This window comes from Octopus bimaculoides, chromosome 25 (genome assembly GCF_046866305.1).
Source record: "Octopus bimaculoides isolate indiv1 chromosome 25, ASM4686630v1, whole genome shotgun sequence".
Lineage (NCBI taxonomy): Eukaryota > Metazoa > Mollusca > Cephalopoda > Octopoda > Octopodidae > Octopus > Octopus bimaculoides.
In genome coordinates this window covers 174074-194222 of record NC_142952.1, presented here as the reverse complement: position 1 = coordinate 194222, position 20149 = coordinate 174074, and the positions used below count along the sequence as shown (strand labels likewise).

At 39.2% G+C, this 20149-nt stretch overlaps 1 protein-coding gene across 3 annotated transcripts in view; it reads right to left on the bottom strand.

Moving 5' to 3' along the window:
* Positions 1 to 20149, bottom strand: part of LOC106875559 (E3 ubiquitin-protein ligase SIAH1A) — a 58220-nt gene that overhangs the window by 95 nt on the left and 37976 nt on the right. For all 3 annotated transcript variants that reach the window (XM_089341587.1, XM_052976188.2, XM_089341588.1), the window contains exons 2-9: positions 17466 to 17614; positions 16334 to 16407; positions 15168 to 15242; positions 13955 to 14113; positions 10119 to 10251; positions 8364 to 8470; positions 5301 to 5493; positions 1 to 1494 (exon numbers count right to left, since the gene is read on the bottom strand). The exon at positions 1 to 1494 is cut by the window's left edge and continues 95 nt beyond it. In XM_089341587.1, coding sequence (XP_089197713.1) covers positions 1317 to 1494; positions 5301 to 5493; positions 8364 to 8470; positions 10119 to 10251; positions 13955 to 14113; positions 15168 to 15242; positions 16334 to 16385 — 897 coding nt within the window. In that variant the 5' untranslated portion in view covers positions 16386 to 16407; positions 17466 to 17614 and the 3' untranslated portion in view covers positions 1 to 1316. The remainder of the gene's footprint in view (positions 1495 to 5300; positions 5494 to 8363; positions 8471 to 10118; positions 10252 to 13954; positions 14114 to 15167; positions 15243 to 16333; positions 16408 to 17465; positions 17615 to 20149) is intronic.

Here is a 20149-nt window from a genome sequence, read left to right as displayed (position 1 = left end):
ACAGTCAACTTTAAAGAAGACAGTAGTTTTAATTATTATTATTCGTCATTACTGGGGGATTAGGTGGGAAGGAGGGGAGGAAGGGCTACATATGCACATAACGCCTCAAATATTTATTACAGTTTTGTACGGAGAAAGTAGGAGCTGTAATGGGACAGAGCAGGGAAAAGAGGTGGGGGGGAGACGAAATTGTTTTTGACGATTATCCCTTTTCTCAAGGGCATTAATTAGGTGATGCTAGGTGATGTGAAACCAAAGGAAGTGAAGTGAAACACTTCTGAACCAGGATTCAAAACCAAGCCACAGACTTGCCTCATCCCATAGAACTTACACATGCTTCTTTCGACAATGCTTCACCACCTCACAGTTAAAGTGTCTAGTCATAGATTTTATTTTTTATTGGGTTTTTTTTGTTTTTTTTGTTTCAAAAGGCCAGTTTCAAATTGAGTGCCAAGTTTCTCCGAGATTTGACATTGAGTATCTCTCCAACACACATATTCCAAGTGACAAAATCTTATAGGAAACACCCAGTTCCGATGTTGAATTGCATTAACAATTTAGAATTGAGGTTATTGTCCTTAAGTTTGTTTTTTTTTTTGTTTTTTTTTTTCATCATAAAATCCTCCAATTTCCATAACTTTTCTCTTCTGTGAGAGAATTTTTCTTTTTTGTGTGTTTGTTTTGTTATTTTCTGCTTGTTGTTGTATTATTCTCTCAACAAAAATAATTTTTTGGTAAAAAGGAAAACAAAAAAAAAAAGATAAAATGTCAACATGCAACTTAAAACTGCCATTTTTTTCAAGACATTTATCATTATTAATTATCAATAATTATTAATATTAATAATATCAGTTTTTTTTTTCCTTTTAATTTCAGTTGTTTTTGTTTTGTTTTGTCAGTTTATCAGCAGAATTAAGCTGGAATAAATTTAATTTTAAAAAAATTCTTTTTTTTTTTACATGTTTTGTTGTGTCTTAACAGCAGCAAGCAACAGCAACCAGCCAGCCAGCCATTGCTCACTACTGCACACATGCATGCACCAATGCAGCATGATGAAAAATTAAAAAAAAAATGAAAAAATGACAATAACTGAGCAAAAAAAAAAAAAAAAAACAAGTGTTAAGTTGCTAAAAGCCAGAAAGAGAGAGATAGAGAGAGAGAGAGAGAGAGAGAGAGAGAGAGGAAAGAGATGGAGAGAGAGAGAGAGAGAGAGAGAGAGAGACAAGCTAAATTTAGGAGTCTACTGGTGCCATGGAGACAGGAGGAGATGGCACCGCCTGGCCTGAGATCATGGAACCGCCAAAAATAAAAATGTTTTAGCATGTAGAAATGGTAACGTTGATCCCCAAGTTTCCATGGTCGGCAAATAACTGGGCTATGTTGGTATCGAATACCAAGCAGTCACTACTTAGAATGGCAGATTGAACACCGTCATGGATGCTGCGTGGTGTGGCCTCCCAAGTAAGTCGTCTCCGATGACCACTTAGTTCTAATCTGGTAATGGAATCAAAGTTTCAGCATTAGACAATAACAACAACAAAAGAGTTTTTAAGAATTTAAAATAACATACAACAAAGGATGAGGGTTAAAAAGATTGTCACTGTGTAGTTCCAGGTTCAACTCCAGTGAGAAGCACAGCTACTTGGGCAAGTGTCCTGCATAATTTTGGATTCATCGATGCCATGTAACTAGAATTTGGTAGAAGAAAACTTTTGAGAAGCCCACCATGTGTGTGCGTTTAAGTGGATGCTTGTGGCTCGATTCCACTGAGAAACACAACCAATTGGATGTGTTCTTTTTAATCTTTGGGCTGAGCAATGCTTTCTGATTGGAATCTGGTAGAAAAAACAACTGTGCAGTAGCCCAATGTGCACGTGTGTTTGTTTAGATTTGCACTCAATGAATGTCATCAGCTACAAACAGCATCATTGTTGTCATTTCTCCTGCCAACAATTTGTCCATTTGTAACAGGAAGGGTATTGGCTTGTAAAAGAATGCATCAATAATATACAAGTCTAACACAAGTCAGAATGGAAAAACACATGTAAAACCCCAAAACTGAATGTGTGTGTGTGTGTGGTTGACTGGGTTAAGAAGTTTCTTTCACAACCACAAAGTTCCAGGTTTGATTCAGCTACATGTCATGGGCAAATATCATTTTCTGTCTCTTCAGGTTGATCCATCTTGTGAGTGAAATTGGGTGGATGTAAACTGTATAGAAAGCTGTCAAGTGGATTGTAACAATAATTCAAAAAGCTACAGCCTGGTCAAACCCTGTGATGTGTTAGTTCTGCCAGAGAATTATATTAAAATCCTTTTGACACCAACCTGCCTGAACTGCCTGAGACTCTCTTAGGTTATATGATACAAACTTCCACCTTTAAAGTAATCTAAATTAAAACCTTCTGCCACCAAAATTTCATGATAATTTTTGTTCTAAACACCAGCTTCATAATGAATTATTTTACTAAATTCTTTATTATTTTTTGAAATTAATTGGAGCAAAGGCAATGTATTTCACTGAAATAATGATAACAAAAGAGTTAAGGTACATGTGTTAGTGAAATGCTCACCAACTAACACGTTAATTGCATGTTCATTCAATGAGCAAGTAATTTAGTTGATCAAACAACAGAGAGCCATTTATTGTTATCATCATTATTATCAATGTCCATTTTTCATAGTGGTATGGGATGGACAGTTTGTAAAGAATTCAAAGGGCCCAGGAACTGCATTGTGCTCCAATGTCTCTTTTTGGCATGGTCTAATGCCAACCACTTAAGTGTATTGAATGCTTTTTTTCATGGTACCTGTACTTGTGAGGTCACCATGTAGTTTGTAAGACTACAAATGCAGAATGAGTAGCTTTATGCTAGGAGATGAAGGATATAGACATGAAAGAAGGGGCCACAGCAGAGCAGGTTTCTTGCTATAGAGGAGCTACAGGACTATTCACATTTTAGACGAGAGGTAAGGAGCAATCAGGTGAAGCTGGAAATAGTGGTGATGGTGTTAGGGTGGCTCTTCAAGGTACAAAGTGGATAGAAATAAGTGGGGCAGAGGGACCAGGAGTGTGGATGAGTGAAAGTTGCACAATAGTATTAGTGAGGGGAGATCATCCATCACTTGGTGGCTGCAATGGTGTGCTCCTGTCAGAGCACACCATTGCAGTGGCACAAATGGGATCTCTCAAATCCACACTATCAACTCTAGTGCATTCCCAGGCTTTTACCCTTTAGCATTTAAACCAGCTATATATGGCCAAAACAGTCTCCCTGTTTCAAACTGGTCAGATCCAATGTCTTACATCTACCCTACGATGTGAGTCCAAAAAAGTATACAGCCACATAATTGAAATCTCGATGCTACAAGATAATGCAGGATAAATAAGCATTACATTTGATTGAATAATCTGAATGCTAAAGAGTTAATTTTGTTTCCCTACTTCACATGCATCAACAACCTACTCACTGTCACCACCAACAAAGCCCACTCATATGCAGATGAGATGTCTCTTCATTTCTCCATACCCTTCTCTATCCCAAAACCCTTCAAATTGGAGTGTGTTGTGGGCAATTTTATACCACTCAATTGGGTGTCTTCTTCTTGGATGAGGTCTGTGTGTGTGTGTGTGTGTGTGTGTGTGTGTGTGTGTGTGTGTGTGTGTGTGTGTGTGTGTGTGTGTGTGTGCATGTATAATAATGGAAGAACTATCACAGATGTGAGAGCTGTATGCCCAGGTGGACCTCACTTAAGAACCACAATTTAAACATTAACAGACTGATGTAAATATATCTGACAAAAAAAAACAAAAAAAAAAAGTCTTGAGAAAAACCAATCAAATCATCATCATCATCATCATCATCGTTTAACGTCCGCTTTCCATGCTGGCATGGGTTGGACGATTTGACTGAGGACTGGTGAAACCAGATAGCTACACCAGGCTCCAATCTGATCTGGCAGAGTTTCTACAGCTGGATGCCCTTCCTAACGCCAACCACTCAGAGAGTGTAGTGGGTGCTTTTACGTGTCACCCGCACGAAAACGGCCACGCTCGAAATGGTGTCTTTTATGTGCCACCTGCACAAGCCAGTCCAGGGGCACTGGCAACGATCTCGCTCGAAAATCCTACGGGAGCCAGTCAGGCGGTACTGGCAACGGCCACGCTCAAAATGGTGCATCTCATGTGCCACCCGCACAAGAACCAGTCCAGGGGCACTGGCAACGATCTTACTTGGCTTGCCGGGTCTTCTCACGCACAGCACATTTCCAAAGGTCTCGGTCCGTAGTCATCGCCTCGGTGAGGCCCAATGTACGAAGGTCTTGCCTCACCACCTCAGCCCAGGTCTTCCTGGGCCTACCTCTTCCACGGGTTCCCTCAACTGTTAGGGTGTGGCACTTTTTCACGCAGCTATCCTCCTCCATTCTCACCACATGTCCATACCAGCACAATCGTCTCTCTTGCACGCCACAACTGATGCTTCTAATGTTCAGCTTTTCTCTCAAGATACTTACACTCTGACGGGTATTCACATTGACATTACACATCCAACGGAGCATACTGGCTTCATTCCTTGCGAGCTTACGTATGTCCTCAGCAGTTACAGCCCATGTTTCACTGCCATGTAGCATGGTTGTTCGTACGCATGCGTCATACAGTCTGCCTTTTACTCTGAGTGAGAGTCCCTTTGTCGCTAGCAGGGGTAAGAGCTCTCTAAACTTTGCCCAGGCTATTCTTATTCTAGCAGCTACACTTTCAGCGCACCCACCCCCACTACTAACTTGGTCGCCCAGATAGCGGAAGCTATCGACTACCTCTAGTTTTTCACCCTGGAACGAGATAGAAGTTGTTTCCTGTTTGTTTGCAGTCTTTATTGCACCTGAACATCTGCCACAAACAAAAACTAACTTGCTAGTTAACCTGCCTTTGATGTTGCTGCACCTCTTATGTGTCCATAGCTTGCACCGGGTACATCTTATAGAGTTACTACCTACTCCTTTTCTACATACTGAGCAGGGCCATCTACCTGAAGGGGTTTGTGTTTTATCTACCTTCCTACTTATTAGGATTTTGGTTTTAGCTAGGTTGACTCTAAGGCCCTTCAATTCTAGACCTTGCTTCCACACTTGAAACTTCTCCTCTAGTTCTGATAGTGACTCCGCAATTAGGGCAAGGTCATCAGCATAGAGGAGCTCCCAGGGGCAACCTGTCTTGAACTCCTCTGTGATTGCCTGGAGGACTATGGTAAATAAGAGGGGGCTGAGGACGGAAGGGGAAAAAAATGAAAAGATTTTGTTACCTGTAAGCAAAGTTTTCTGCTTGCTTCCTTGTACCAATCAACTGTACAATGGCATAGAACATCTGCAAGCCATCTATCTTCTCCTGTTTCTCTAGCACCAGCATGAAATTGTGGCCAAAACATGACTGCATCATAACCCAGTCGACAGCTCCAGGTAGATTAATATCAGTGGCCAAAAACACAATGTCTTCACCTGAACAAAAAAACAAAAAAGAATTTTAGAAGTAATTTTACTTCATAATTACCAATCCCTTTAACAGTGATATCCATTGCTAAGTCAATACACGAGTGTATGGGCAGCCTGAGTTTAGCAAAATGAGGATGTTTATGAGACTTATTACTAGTGAGAGGGTTATTACCTACTCCTATATGTGACCGGTAGAGCAGTTTATCATCCCAAAACAAACAGTAAACTTAACTGTGAAATAACTCTATGAAGCCAAAACTAGTTAAAGAGTAAAAGTGTCTATCAATTATAGCAAAACATATTTACTTTTCTACCCCTCTCAGATTTTCATGTAACTCATTCCAGTGTTGGTATCTATTGGCACCCAGTTATCCACTGCTAAGCTATTCTCTAGTTTTATGATCTTTTCACTCATCCATTCATTATTAATATGCATTATTTACTAATATCTACTTTCGTAAGTTAATTATTTAAATTGACTCTTCAATATATAACTTCCTAATCTCTCTCTCTCTCAACCTTAGTTTTCTCCTTAATTCTTCATGTAATTTCCAAATGAAATCTCTCTAAAATACCCTTACTTCTTTCCTTCTTCTTCTCTCCAACTTGGCCCCATAGTCTTTCGTACTATCTCTTAAATAACCCTTGCTCGTTTGCCTATTCCCGCCCCCACCAATACTGGATATCTCTCTTCACTCACCAGAAACAACCTCCCAAATAGAGGATGCAATTGGTTGTATCCTCTATCATACCTGCAATTTCGCCTCCCTCTTCTCCCCCTCTCTCTCGGGACAAACGCAACTAGTTTAGCAGCCCGCTTGCTTAATCTAACATCGGCATACTGATATTCATATTTACTTTTCTTCATTTATTTATACTTATATCTGCAGCACCAGTAATGCTTGAATTTACAATGTTCATAATTCTTATACTTACAATGCTGCTAACACTTACTCTTACCCCCAGTGGGGGCAACAATCTTAACATGCTTGAATGATGACAGTTCAAAAGTGAGAACAGGTATAGCATGTCTATCAAATGAACATGGAAACCTTCTTTTCAGGCACTGAATAACTTCTCTCATCCCCATGTCTCCTCCCACATTCTTTTCCCAGTTTTTAGAGTTGGCACTGTCAATGTAGGCACTTTGAAAGGTAGGTCTAGTGAGATTGTAGAGATGCTTGAGCAGAGACATGTTGATGCATGCTGCATACAAGAGGTAAGGTGGAGAGGAGCTTCAGCCAGGGTCCTCACAGGCAAGGCACATAGATAGATAAAATCTTCTGGAACAGTATTGGAGTAGGGGGTGTAGGCATACTCCTTGCAGAGAAATGGTTGGATATGGTCATAGAGGTAGTCAGGGTATGCGATAGAGTGCTTCAGCTCAGGCTAGTCTTGCAGAATAGTATAGCTACAATTATCTCTGCCTACACCCCACAAGCGGGCCTACCAAATGATCAGAAGGACCCCTTTTATGATATCCTTCTACAGGCTACCTCAAAGATGAGTGGCAATGACCTCATCTTTGTGGCTGTAGATTTTAATCGGCATGTTGGATGGCAATCTGGTATCTTCCATGGTGTTCATGGAAGCCATGGAATTGGTTCCCGAAACAAAGAGGGAACTAGGCTACTGGTGTTCTGTGATGCAAGCAACCTATTAATCTGCAACACTAACTTCAGGAAGCCAGACAGCCAACCTCGTAATAACCCATCAATCAGGCAACTCTGCTAGCCAGATCGATTTCATCCTCACCAGACAGCGGGATGCATGGTTCCTCTTAAACACAAAGACTCTCCCTGGTGAAGAATGTACCCCCTAGCATAGACCAGTCATTAGTGGCTTTAGATTTGAGGCCAGAAGGATGCCAAGAAGTAGACCAATCCAGAAAGGATTTGGAAGCTAAAGAACCCTTCACACAGTCAGAGATTTAGGGTTAGGGATATCCTCACTGAGAAATTTAATGAGAGGGTGGAGGAGCTATAGACTTGTGACATAAAGGGTAACTGGAAATTCCTATGTGACAGCTTACTGAGCGCCATAGACTAAATCTGCAGCTGGTGCAAAGTCCCTTCCAAGACCTAGGTTAACGTGGTGGTGGAATATTACAGTAAATGCCATTAGAGCAAAGAAACAGGCCTGGAAAACCTGGAAGAGATAGGGTAGCATGGAACTGTACCAAATAGCCAGAAGAGAGGCTGGGAAACAGGTATATATAGCCAAGAGAGAAGCAGAGAAGTTTGCCAATGTTCAGCAATGTGAGGACCAAAGAACTGAAGTATTTCGGACTGCAAGATAGTATGTGCGATGTTACAGGAGAGAAATCTGTCTGCATGGATGATGGTGCACTTGCTTTTAATGATTCTGCAAAGAAAGAGGCTTGGAGAAGCCATTATGAAAGGCTGCTGAATGTGGAGAATGAATAGGAGAAGGAGAGCCTGCCAAATGTTGATCCAGTTGAGGGAACAGCTACCTGAATCAATAGCACCCTGGTAGATAAAGCAATTAAGGATATGAAGTCAGGAAAAGCCCCCGGCCCACCAAGAGTCACTGCTGAGATGCTTAAAATATCTGGTGGTGTGGGATATGGTCTAATCACCCGTACTGTAAACTCGGTAGTTCACGGAGGAGTCATACCCAATGACTGGCGTAGTAGCACCATAGCCAATTGCTACAAAGGTAAAGGTGATGCTTTAGATAGAAATAACTACAGGGGTATCAAACTGCTGGATCAGGTGATGAAGGTCACGGAGAGGGTCATAGCCCAACTAATTAGGGAGAGAGTCTGCTTAGATGAGATGCAGTTACATGTATTAAGCCATTTAGAAATACAAAATATATTTTCCTTTTTTCAAAAGAAACCAATGGTATCTTACCTTGCAGTGTCGTTATGCTTTTGTGAGATTGAACCAAGTGTGACATAACTTGCTCTAGAGAACCTTGCCACTTACAGGATGCACCAGGGCAGGGACAACAGTAGGGCCTGTTAAACAAAAGAGAAATTCACTATGGTAAAAGAATTAGATATGGTCATTATCATCTTCATTATTATTTCTATAGCACAAAACCCATTGTTTTATGTCCAGAATACGTAATATTTTTCAACTCTTCAATACTTCCACTGTGATTTAATTGTGAAATTAAACATTCTTCATACAGAAATTCTATCATGAAATGAATTTCTCAAAAATGGCTGTAAGAAAGTCATCATCATCATTGTTTAACATCCGTTTTCCATGTTGGCATGGGTTGGACAGTTTGACCGAGGTGTGGAGAACCAGTGCCAGCACCCGGTTCCACTCTGATCTGGCAATGTTTCTAGGGATGGATACCCTTCCTAATGCCAACCACTCCGAGAGTGTAGTGGGTGGTTTTTATGTTCCACTAGCACAGGAGCCAGTCAGCTGGGCCAGGCATCGATTGCGTTTGGATATATTATAACTACTACAACACACCATTGCCTAACAATGGATCTCATTACTGGTATTAAAGCTTTGTTGCTGCCATTCCATTTCCAGCCATTTATTTTCCAATCACTGATGGGTTTCAACTGTTGTTTAACGCTCCAACAGCAAAATTAAATTTCATGGTTATTCCACAAATGATGCAAAAAATAGACCAAACTCATTGCCATAAGAAATTAATGGATCAAATACTTGGCAAAAAGACTTTTTCCAGACATCGATCTGTGATACATCTGGACATATCGTCAATGATGTTTCCTGAGGGTCATAAGGTGCTCAGGGTCTTTCAACAATCAAACATCCTCCTCACCCAGGTGTCTCCAACGGAGCAAGGATCAAATCCTAGCTTGTGTCCAGTGAGCACTTCCCCCTTCAAGGGCTTGCGCCTCCTGATCCGCAGCCACCTTGAAACAGCTGCTGCTGCTACCTCCACACTTAACTCGATGCCAAGCATACTGTAAAAAAACTCTGCAGAGAGACTGGCCAGCACACACTCTCTGCATCTCACTTCAATGGCAGGCTCGCCAGCCAGTGCTTTGCCATAATCCCACTAAACTCAGCATATTTCTTCCTCTTGCTCTTGTTAGCCTCCTTGATGCAGATCTCCCACAGGACAGAGAGTTCTAACAGAACCACTTGCTTGCATGCTTCTCAGATCAGCACCATATCTGGCCTTAGTGATATTGAAGTAACAACTTTAGCTGCTTCTCTGGGTTAACTTGTAGCTCACAGTCTTTTGCTGATCCAGGGATGCCATAAGGGGCAGACCTAGCTGCGACAAAGGTAATGAACTTCTTTGCTGGGTAGAAGTACTTGCAATGCCTGATCTCACCTAGGATGGTGTCACAGTTAGTTACTACAAAAGTGACTCATCTAAGATACAGAGTGAGAGATTTGGTAACTTGTTCATTCAATGAAATTTCCACAATCCTGTTCACAAAGTTGTTAGTTGTATGAAGAGTAATATCAATCCAGATTGAAACAAATACAATCATTCCAACAATACGGAAGTTCAAATATACACATGAATATATATGTGTGAATATATCTCTGTGTGCATGATGTAGGCATGCCTACTGTGTGTGTGTGTGTGTGTGTGTGTGTGTGTGTGTATGAGACACAGATATGATAGAAAAAAGTAAAATACAAAAATAAGTGTCCTCTTACCTGCACTCACATGTTTCTTCATGTTCAGACTTCTCAGTGTGTAACAAAGTAACTAAACAGCCATTAGTAGAGTATTTACAAGGGAACAGCACTGTCATTGCTACCTTCTCCATTGCTAAGTTGCGAATATTTCCTGCAGTAACAACAACAGCAATGATAATTTCTTACACAGGTTCAAGGATACACATTTGTTTTCTTTTTTCTTCATATTCTTTGGGGGGGGGGGAATGGTGATAGTGGGGGCGGTCACAGTTGATTTCATCAATTCCCATTCATGAACTGATATTTTCTTTATTTTATCTACCCTTGGAGAGATTAAAAAAAAAGTTAAACTCATGCTAGATCTGAGACATAAACTAAATGCCACAAGGCATTTTGTCTGATGCTCTACCAATTCTGTCAATCCAACAAAATCAATACCAACACTTTATAAGAATTACAGTTCCCAAACGGAAGAGAAAGGAAATGTATATTAATAACATTTAATGTTTAATACATTTGTATATACACACAAGCATGGCTGTGTGTGTATACAAATGGTCTCAGGTTCAGTCCCACTGCATGGCATCATGAGCAAGTGTCTTCTACTATAGCTCCAATTCTACCAAAGTCTTTTGAATGGATTTAGTAGATGGAAATTCAAAGAAGCCCATAGTTTATGTATGTGTGTGTGTGTGTGTGTGTGTTACTGTCTCTTTGCCTTGAGATCACATTTCCCATGGAAACATCTCTGGTCATTGAGAATTACCTTACCTGGATACAGGTGAGGGTTGGCAACAGGAAAGAAATCCAAAAGTAGAAAATCCACCTAGATAAATTCTGTTTGACTCATACAAGCATGGAAAAGGGAATGTTAAAACGATGATGATGATGATGATGATTGTTGTTTCATAACCATTGATGAGTAATTTGGGATACCAGATTAGACACTCAAACAAGCAATCAAGTAAACAAATAGAACAACAGTGGCACCTAGTTATTTGGTGGTTGGATATGGTGGATGCTTGAAACATTGATAGGGAAGAAGTGGTTTGCAACTACTGTTCAACTAAAGAGGACTTAATCCTTTTGATACCAATCCACTTGAGACCATCTCTGGTTATATGATATAAACTTTTTCTTTTGAAGTGATCTAAATTAAGACCTTCCACCAAAATTTCAAATTACTTTATGCTCCAAACACAAGCTTAATTATGACAAAGTTATTTATTAAGTTTTCATTATTTTTGGAATTTACCAAAACAAAAGCAGTGTATTTCAACAGGAATATGGTAACAAAAAGAGTTAAGAAGATAGAGTGAACAGAACAATTACTGTGTGGTCATTCTACAAACACAAAGCAGAAGAGAGAACAGACTAACAGACAACACACAGTCTAACTCAGAACTTTGCAAACTTTTCACATTTGCGACACACTTTTATGAAAAGAAATAAATTTAAAAATTCACGAAACATTAAGTAATTAACAATTAAATGTTGGCAATTAAAACCATATCACAAGTCACCAGTCATGTGCTTAATTGTACACAAGATTTTCAGACTTCACAATCAAATATTCCTGGATTGGATATGACAATTTTGTGACACATGAAGAAAGTAATGGCAGCACAACAGTCAAGACGAACAGCAGACTTTGGAATCCCTGGTCCACCCCAGGTCTTCTGACTGTGCTTACTCCAGCTGCAGGTTATCTAGTTGTAAGTGGGGTTTCATTATTTTAACAACCATTTTCCCATGCTTGCAAGGTGGAGTTTAATGAAGCAAATTTATTTTCTGAGGCTCTTCCTAGGTATGGATTTACATCCGCAAATCATATTATGTGATTATTTATATATATATATGATTCTGAAGTATGTATTTAATGCTTTCCAAAATAAACATACATTTCATTGAAATGACTCTGAGAAAGTTGTAGGATGGTGCACAAACACTCAGCTTTGAGCACACTTCTTATAGCAGAAACAGCTATAAGCTAATGAAGGTGATTAGGTAACTCTTTTTCTCTTGTCATTCGTTCATTAATATATGAGTATGTGTGTGTGTGTTTCATTCATTTAATGTGCATTTTTGCATGCTAGCATGACCTGAGATTTTAAATGCATACGCACACACACACACACACACACACACACACACACACAAACAGTGGGCTTTCTGTCATCAAACCTTACCTGTTTTTCAAATAAGAGATTTCTTTATTGCTCAGGTCTTTAGAAGTACAGTGTGACAATGTTTCTGCTAGAAAATGCAATGCACTCAAAGGAGAATGCTTGAGTATCAAACTACAGCTTATTACAACTTTATACTGACTAATGTTCACAACCATATCACATTGAATGCACCGGTTCTTGTCCGATGACCGAAGTTAAGCAACATCGAGCATAGTGTCTACTTAAGATGGTTGACCATTTGGGAAAGCTAGGTGTTGTAAGCTTCTCACACTTGTGAAGGTGCATGGCTCAGTGGTTGGAGTGTAGTGAGTTTGATTCCCAGACCTGGCTGTGTGTTGTGTTCCTGAGCAAGACTCTTTATTTCATGTTACTCCAGTTCACTCAGCTGTACCAGCCTTTGCCTTTCTCTTGGATGACATCAGTGGTGTGCAGAGGGGAGACTGGTAACCATGGGCAACAGCTGGTCTGCCATAAACAACTTTGCCTGGACTTGTACCTCAGACAACAACTTTCTAGGTGCAATCCCATGACCATTCATGACCAAAGGGGGGTCTTTTTACTCTTTACTTGACTGACACTTCATTCTGAAGCATATGTATACTGTGTTCTACTGCCAAGTTATTAGCATCGCTATGCCTAAGAGAAATATCTCTAAATATATAAAGGTTACCCTAAAGAAATGCTGTGGATCTGTATCCAAATGCACTATGAACAGTCACTGCACAAAACACAAGTAGTCACAATGGTGAAATATGCATAGGGAACAGATGGTATAAAATGCATGTTGTGTTTATGCTATTTGTCTCCTGACACTGCCAGATATTTTGAGCATCTCTGCAGTGATTCCTGATGGGCCGGGGCTTTCCCTGTCTTCATAGTTTTAATTGCTTTATCTACCATGGTACTGTCAACTCGGATAGCTGGTCCTGCTGTTGGGTCGACATTCAGCAGACTCTCTTTCTCCCATTCATTCTCTTTATTGAGCAATCTTTCGTAGTGGCATCTCCAAACCTCTTTCTTTGCAGCCTCGTTTAGTGCAAGTGTACCATCATCCATGCGAATACATTTCTCTCCCACGACATCACGATTCTCTCCCCTACACAGTCTTGCAACACGAAATACCTCAAGTCTTTGGCCCTCACGGCACAGAACATTGGCAAATCTTTTCTTATCTCCTTCCTCTCTGGCTAAATAAACCTGTCGCCTAGCTTCCCTTCTGGCAGTCTGATACAATAAACCTGTCACCTAGCTTCCCTTCTGGCTGTCTGATACAAATATATATATATATATATATATATATATATATATATATATAGTATGGGACACAATGGTGGTTGTCACAGGGTGTGTACTATTGTGCTAAGCCTACTGCTCTGGCATCTGGATAAACAAACAAACATTAGGCTATTTTAATGCATTACATCAACGTAAGTGTATTATTAGGTTTCAAAACAAATTATGACCAGAACATAATTATTAGAAAGAAAAGGTGGGTGTGAAGTATTCAGTTTTCGTAAGTGAATTGTTGTGAATAAGGCAATGAGAAAGGTTAATGCTGAGAGTGGAAATGGTAAAGTGAGTGAAAGTGTCAGAGACTGAGTGAGCATATGAGAGAGACAGAGAGACAGAGAGAAAAGGACGGAGGGGTGATGTAATAATACTCACCTAATGGTCCTCTACATGTTGGGCACATTGACAATTTCTGCCTACACGAATGGCACACAATATGTCCACTCTGGCACTGCATGATGGGAGGGAGTGCATAGTCAAAACAAACTGGACATTCAAACAGGGTGGCCAGGTCATTGTTGCTGGTTGTTGAAGCTGAGAAAGAGAAAGAGGAAGAAAGTGAAGGTAACAGACACAACTTGAGTATATCATGGAATATTAGTTTTTATATCAACTTCAATCAAGTGCACATCTATACACACACATGCATATACAGTGGAATCTCAGTTTATGAATTGAATTTGCCCCTGTAAGGCATTTGTCACCTATTCGTGAATGGAAACTATTTTTCTCCACAGGAAATTCAAGAGAAGAAAGAATGGCAAATTTGAGCAAAAAACCAGACAACACCTGACACTCTCCTCTTGCTGATATTCCCAGATGGTCGCCAACCATTGTTACCATCGTGTGTGTGTTCATTACTTGAGACCCTGTTCCATCATCCAAGACATTCTGTGTTTAAAAAATTGTCCATAAACTGATTTGTTCATGAGAGACATTTGTAAACTGAAGTTCCACTGTGTGTACAACAGGTAACTGCATGGCAGTGTGAGAAAGAAGTTATTTTGTTACCACATCATTTCAGCATACAGTGCCTTGTGTTAGGGTCTTCTACTACAGCCTTCAGTTGACCAATACCTACTGAGTGAAATTTTCAAACAATTTGGAAGTGTGTATATGTGTGTGTTGTATGCATGCAAGTGTGTTTGCATGTTTGAATCTGTGTGTCTCGACATTGATACTGTTCTGATAGAAATTCCTTTTCTTAATTTTTACCATTTTTTACAAGGAAGTGTGTCAGTGTGAACCAGGAGGGGAGTGTGTGACATTACAAGCATATTTGGTTGCAGTAAACGTGTATGTTGTAGTATCCATGTATGTTATGTCGCGCGTGTGTGTGTGTGTGTGTGTGTGTGTGTGTGTGTGTGTGTGTGTGTGTGTGTGTGTGTGTGTGTGTGTGTGTGTGTGTGTGTGTGTGTGTGTGTGTGTGTGTGTGTGTGTGTGTGTGTGTGTGTGTGTGTGTGTGTGTGTGTGTGTGTGTGTGTGTGTGTGTGTGTGTGTGTGTGTGTGTGTGTGTGTGTGTGTGTGTGTGTGTGTGTGTGTGTGTGTGTGTCAAGAAAACAGATCCAAGTAAGAAGGGAAAACTTACATTTTAAACCCCTGCAGTCCCTCTCAGATTTGTGAGTTTGGATGTTCATCATCAGTGTGGACTCTTGGACAGGAACTATAAAAGAGACACAAGTGACATTGTCAACTAGGAATGGATGGCAGGAATTTGTGTGTTTGTGAGGGAGAGAGACAGACAAACAAACACACACAGAGAAAGACTGTTAGAAACAATGAAGAATTAAAAGTAAACATAAAACAGAAATAGGAATGATAGATGGAGGCGAAAAAAAAGGGAACGAACAGGTCCTTGGCTGCTTCTGATACTTGTCTATCATCAGCTGGTGAGAGTGGCTTAATGAGGGCATGTCTGAGAGAGCCACCACAAACAGTAGTGATTGTAGTACGTATGTATACATGTGTGTGTACTTCAAACATCTTACAAGAGTGCTACCATGAGCAAAGCAGGTTTACAAAGCAGTTTCCATGCTTTAGGAATGGTCACTTGTCACTTGAAAACCAACCTCATTCAGGATGACCGTCAACCTCTTGAATGAATGAAAACACTGATCTTGGGGAACTATCACTGAACAATTGATGGACTTGCTGATATGACTGGTGTGTCCTGCAGCTTCTGCCAAAAAATTCTGAGTGAGGAATTATGAATGTAAAGAGTTGCAGCAAAATTTGTGCCTCACTTGCTCACAGAAGATCAAAAGCAGTCACGACAATGGGGGTCGTGATCTGAAAGAACACTTGGAAGTTGACCCAAACTGTTTTTTAAAGGTCATCACTGGAGACGGAAGCTGGTGTTACAGAATTCTTTGAAAAATGGAAAACATGTCTGGACCAATGCACTGCTTCAAATGGAGAATACTTTGAAGGTGATAAAAGTGTAAACATGTAAAACTAAGGGGAAAAAATAATATTGCAAAATTCCAGTTTCTTTTGGGTACCTCCTTGCATATATATATATATATATATATATATATATATGTACATCCACATATACACACAGACACATAGTTTCCATCCACCAAATCCATTCACAAGGATGAGATCCGGCTGTAGAAACTCTGCCTTAACAAATTCTGTCCAACCGAAGTAAGCTAGCAAATGCAAATATTCAACTGATGATGATACTCGGATGAACACATCCATATATGTATATATATATATATATATATATAATAAAGCATAAATCCAAACCTTGTTGGCTGTGTCCACGGGCTTTTCCCGAATTAGAGGGCTGTCGACTCATGCTGCTAGCATACAGCAACTACCTGAAATGATAAAACAATAAAGTTTTTATAAATGGAATATTAAATAACAATTCAACATTTTATGCTTACATCATCAATGATGATGATGATGATATTGATAATGGTTAAAGTAATAGTTGTAATTTTAGATTGTTGTTTAGACCAATATAGGATTGGTAGAGCTAGCAGACTGCTGATAATTGGTGTCTACTTTAGACAGAACTAAAATGAACTTAGTGGTGCCGAAGGATGAGGAGCAGTTTAACATCAAGAAATACATCCTACTGGATAAAACAGCCACCCAACATGTGTGGGGCATGGTGGGATGATAGACCAATAAATTCAGCTGCAATATGAAGGACAAGCTGAGGGGCTAGGATTAGCAGGGAGGCCTCCAAGGGCCTAAGACAGGAGATAGTAACAAAGGCTTGTGGCTGGTTCTGAGGTCACCTAGAGGCCAAAGGACGTTCAACGAGCGAGATCAGGAGAACATGTCATGAATATTGATTGAATGCAGTGTTTACTTCTTTTAATTTCTATAAATGGTTTCTTTGGCCAAAGCAGACACTGGAGCACAATGTAGTCCTCCGACTGATGCATGCCTGCATACAAGAAAGATGGCTGCGTGTATAACAGTGACACTCATTTACAACTAGCACACAATGTCAAGTATACATACACATATACATGCAATACACACACATATATACAATAGGTTTCTTTCAATTTATGTCTACCAAATCTACTCGCAAGGCTTTGGTCAACCCAGAGCTAAGGCAGAAGACACACACCCAAAGTCCCACAGAGTGGGACTGAACCCGAAGTCATGTGACTGGGAAGCAAAATAGGTTAAAAAAAGAAGAAAAAAGGCAAACATTCAAATTCCTATTTTCTTAAGCATCCAGAGTCTAACATCAGTTGGAAGAAATCGTCAACGTAATTAAAGAGGGTTTTGTTTAACAAGGAATGCATTACAAATTAATGTAAAACCGCTGGCATTTATGTGCTGCAGTAGTGCTGTTTATGGTTGCTGTTGTTGTTGCTAGATACTTGGAGATCAAGACAACAAAATAGGGTACCTGAGAATATTACACAAGTTGAAATCCACTTCTCAGCTGCAAACTGGCACTCATGATAACATCATTGTTGACTGGCTGCAGTTATATATAGTAAGCACAACATTTTTACCCCACTTGCTGCTTTATGGAGTGTGTCAAGATGTCAATTTCTGAAAATAAAATAATTTAATATTAATTATATCATCATCATCATAATAATCATTAATGTTTTCACATGCATTTTTCATGCTTACATGACGAGTCAGATGAAATTTATTGAAAAAGATTTTTTTATGGCTGGATGCTCTTCCTGTCACCAGTCTATACCTATTTCCAAGCAAAGCTACATCTTTATTTAGTCCAAATATGTTTTCATGGAAGTGTGCAAACAACACTGCTTGTATGATGGTACATCTGTTGACAATTTGTGCAGGAGATCAAGACAAGGACACATACACACGCACGATAAGTGCCTATAGTAAGTGAAGGTGAATGAAAGAATGAATGTACCATACTCTCACCCAGTCTGCATTTATACATTACAACTGTTGAATGATAAATCATCCAACAAGTTAACCTGCCTCAAATCAGGGTTTTGGAATCTGCTTTTGAAGATGAAGAAAATAGCAGATTTGAAAGCTATAAGATACAGGCATTCACTCACATCTTTTGAAACTACAGAATCAGCTACTCTAACTCATCCTACCTACCCCCCCCCCCCTTCCAATCTTACCCTTCCTCAATCCCACTCTATACTCTCTGCTTTAGTGAATCTTTTAACCTAGTTTCTACAGAGATTTCTCCCAAGAAACAATACTTGTGTGAAACATTTCACTTAACAAAACAACAACAAAAAAACCTATCACTCCCAATCCCCTTTCTACCATGGTTACTAATATTGCTTCTAGCATCAGCGCAAGGACCTGAGGTTTAGAGGACGATACTTTAGTACAACTTCAGCTCTTTATTTTTCAAGATGGAAAAGATGAAGTTGACCTTGGCAAGATTTGAACTCAGAAATACTGTTTAAATATACACATAGCCGAAAGCAGGCTTTCAACTATCTGTGTGAACCTCTCAATCAACTTAGTTGCCAATACTAATAAAAATTCTTTAAAGGCAGTGAAGCTGGCAGAATCATTGGCACATTGGGCAAAATACTTCGTGACATTTTACCCATCCTTATGACCTGAGTTCAAATTCCGTGATGGTTGACTGCCTTTCATGGTTGATAAAATAAGTACCAGTGGAGCACCAGGGTTGATGGAATCACTTTCAAAATTTGAAACCAATATTGATAAAAATTTGGTAGCTTATTGGTGATACTCTTAGAAATCTGAAAACACCTAAGAAAAATTAATTAGAAGTAATAATTATTTTAAAAGGTTTTTGTTGTTATAAAACAGGGGTCTATGCAGAGTAGAATCAGCAGTGGTGCATCAGACAAAATATAGTTTGAGTTTTTCTTTTTTAAGCTATCATCTTCTTACATTCTGAGTTCAAATCCTGTGAATCAACTTTGTCTTTCATTCTTCCAAGTTCATTAAGCAATTACCAATCAAGCTATAATCAACTACACTCCTGAAGGTGGTGCCCCAGCATGGACATAGCTCAACGACAAGAAAGCGATAAAAGAATAAAAGACAAACAAAAATAAATAACCAAGATTTTTTCTTCTGTTATATACTGCAATTATGTACAATGCTAATTAAGAAATCAATGACAAGTATATATAAATAGGTATTGATTTTAGGAAATATAAATAGCAACAAATAAATCATCTTTAAAATTACATGGATTAAAAATGGGAGGATTTAATTGATTCTATAAACGAGATAATATTTAAAAGATTTTTATCAACCTTAACAGGATTTGAACATGGAACATAAATGGGCATAACTGAATAAAACACAAGAGTTGTCTCATGTACTTGCCAAACAATATTAAGTCATTGAGTAACAATGATGATATATTTTTTTAATCCACAGCATAAATATTTCTGGTTATTTTTTTATAATGTTTCCAGCATCAAACTTAACTATTCTTACTCGTGCAGATGATGTCATTTATGCCTTAAATAATTGTCTCAAATTTAAGGCATAAGGCTTAAGATCTAATTGATGAAATTAACTCCAGCACTTTATTCTAGTCCACCCCATAGGGACGAAAGACAAAGCTGACTTCAGCAAGATTTGAACTCATTAGGAATAAGGCAGGAACAAATACTGCAAAGCACATTTTTTCCCTACCCTCTAGGGATCCTGTTAATTCACCAGCATTTTAATATTCCAAGTAATGGCAAATTACTTTGCCTATTAATTTCAGCTGTGAATAAATTAGGTCTGCAGCAAAAACTAATAGACACCCACACTGCAAAATACATAACCCAGTACAGTTAATAAAATCCCAAAGTCCATAGAAACTTTGTTGGTTTGGCAAGTAGCATCAGTATACTACCTTCTTTACTGTCTTTGTGCTTTTTCAAAGAGTGGGATCCTAGATCTGCAAAAATCATTTAACATCATCACCATTTAAATGTCTACTTTTCTGTACTTGCATGGATCAGACAGAATTTGTTGTGGTAGATTTTCCATTGCTGAATGCTCAACTTCTTGCCAACTTTTGCTTGTTTCCAAAGAAGGTAATATTTGCCCAAGGCCAGACATATTTTTTACAAAAGACTGGAAAGTGGACAACCTTGATTG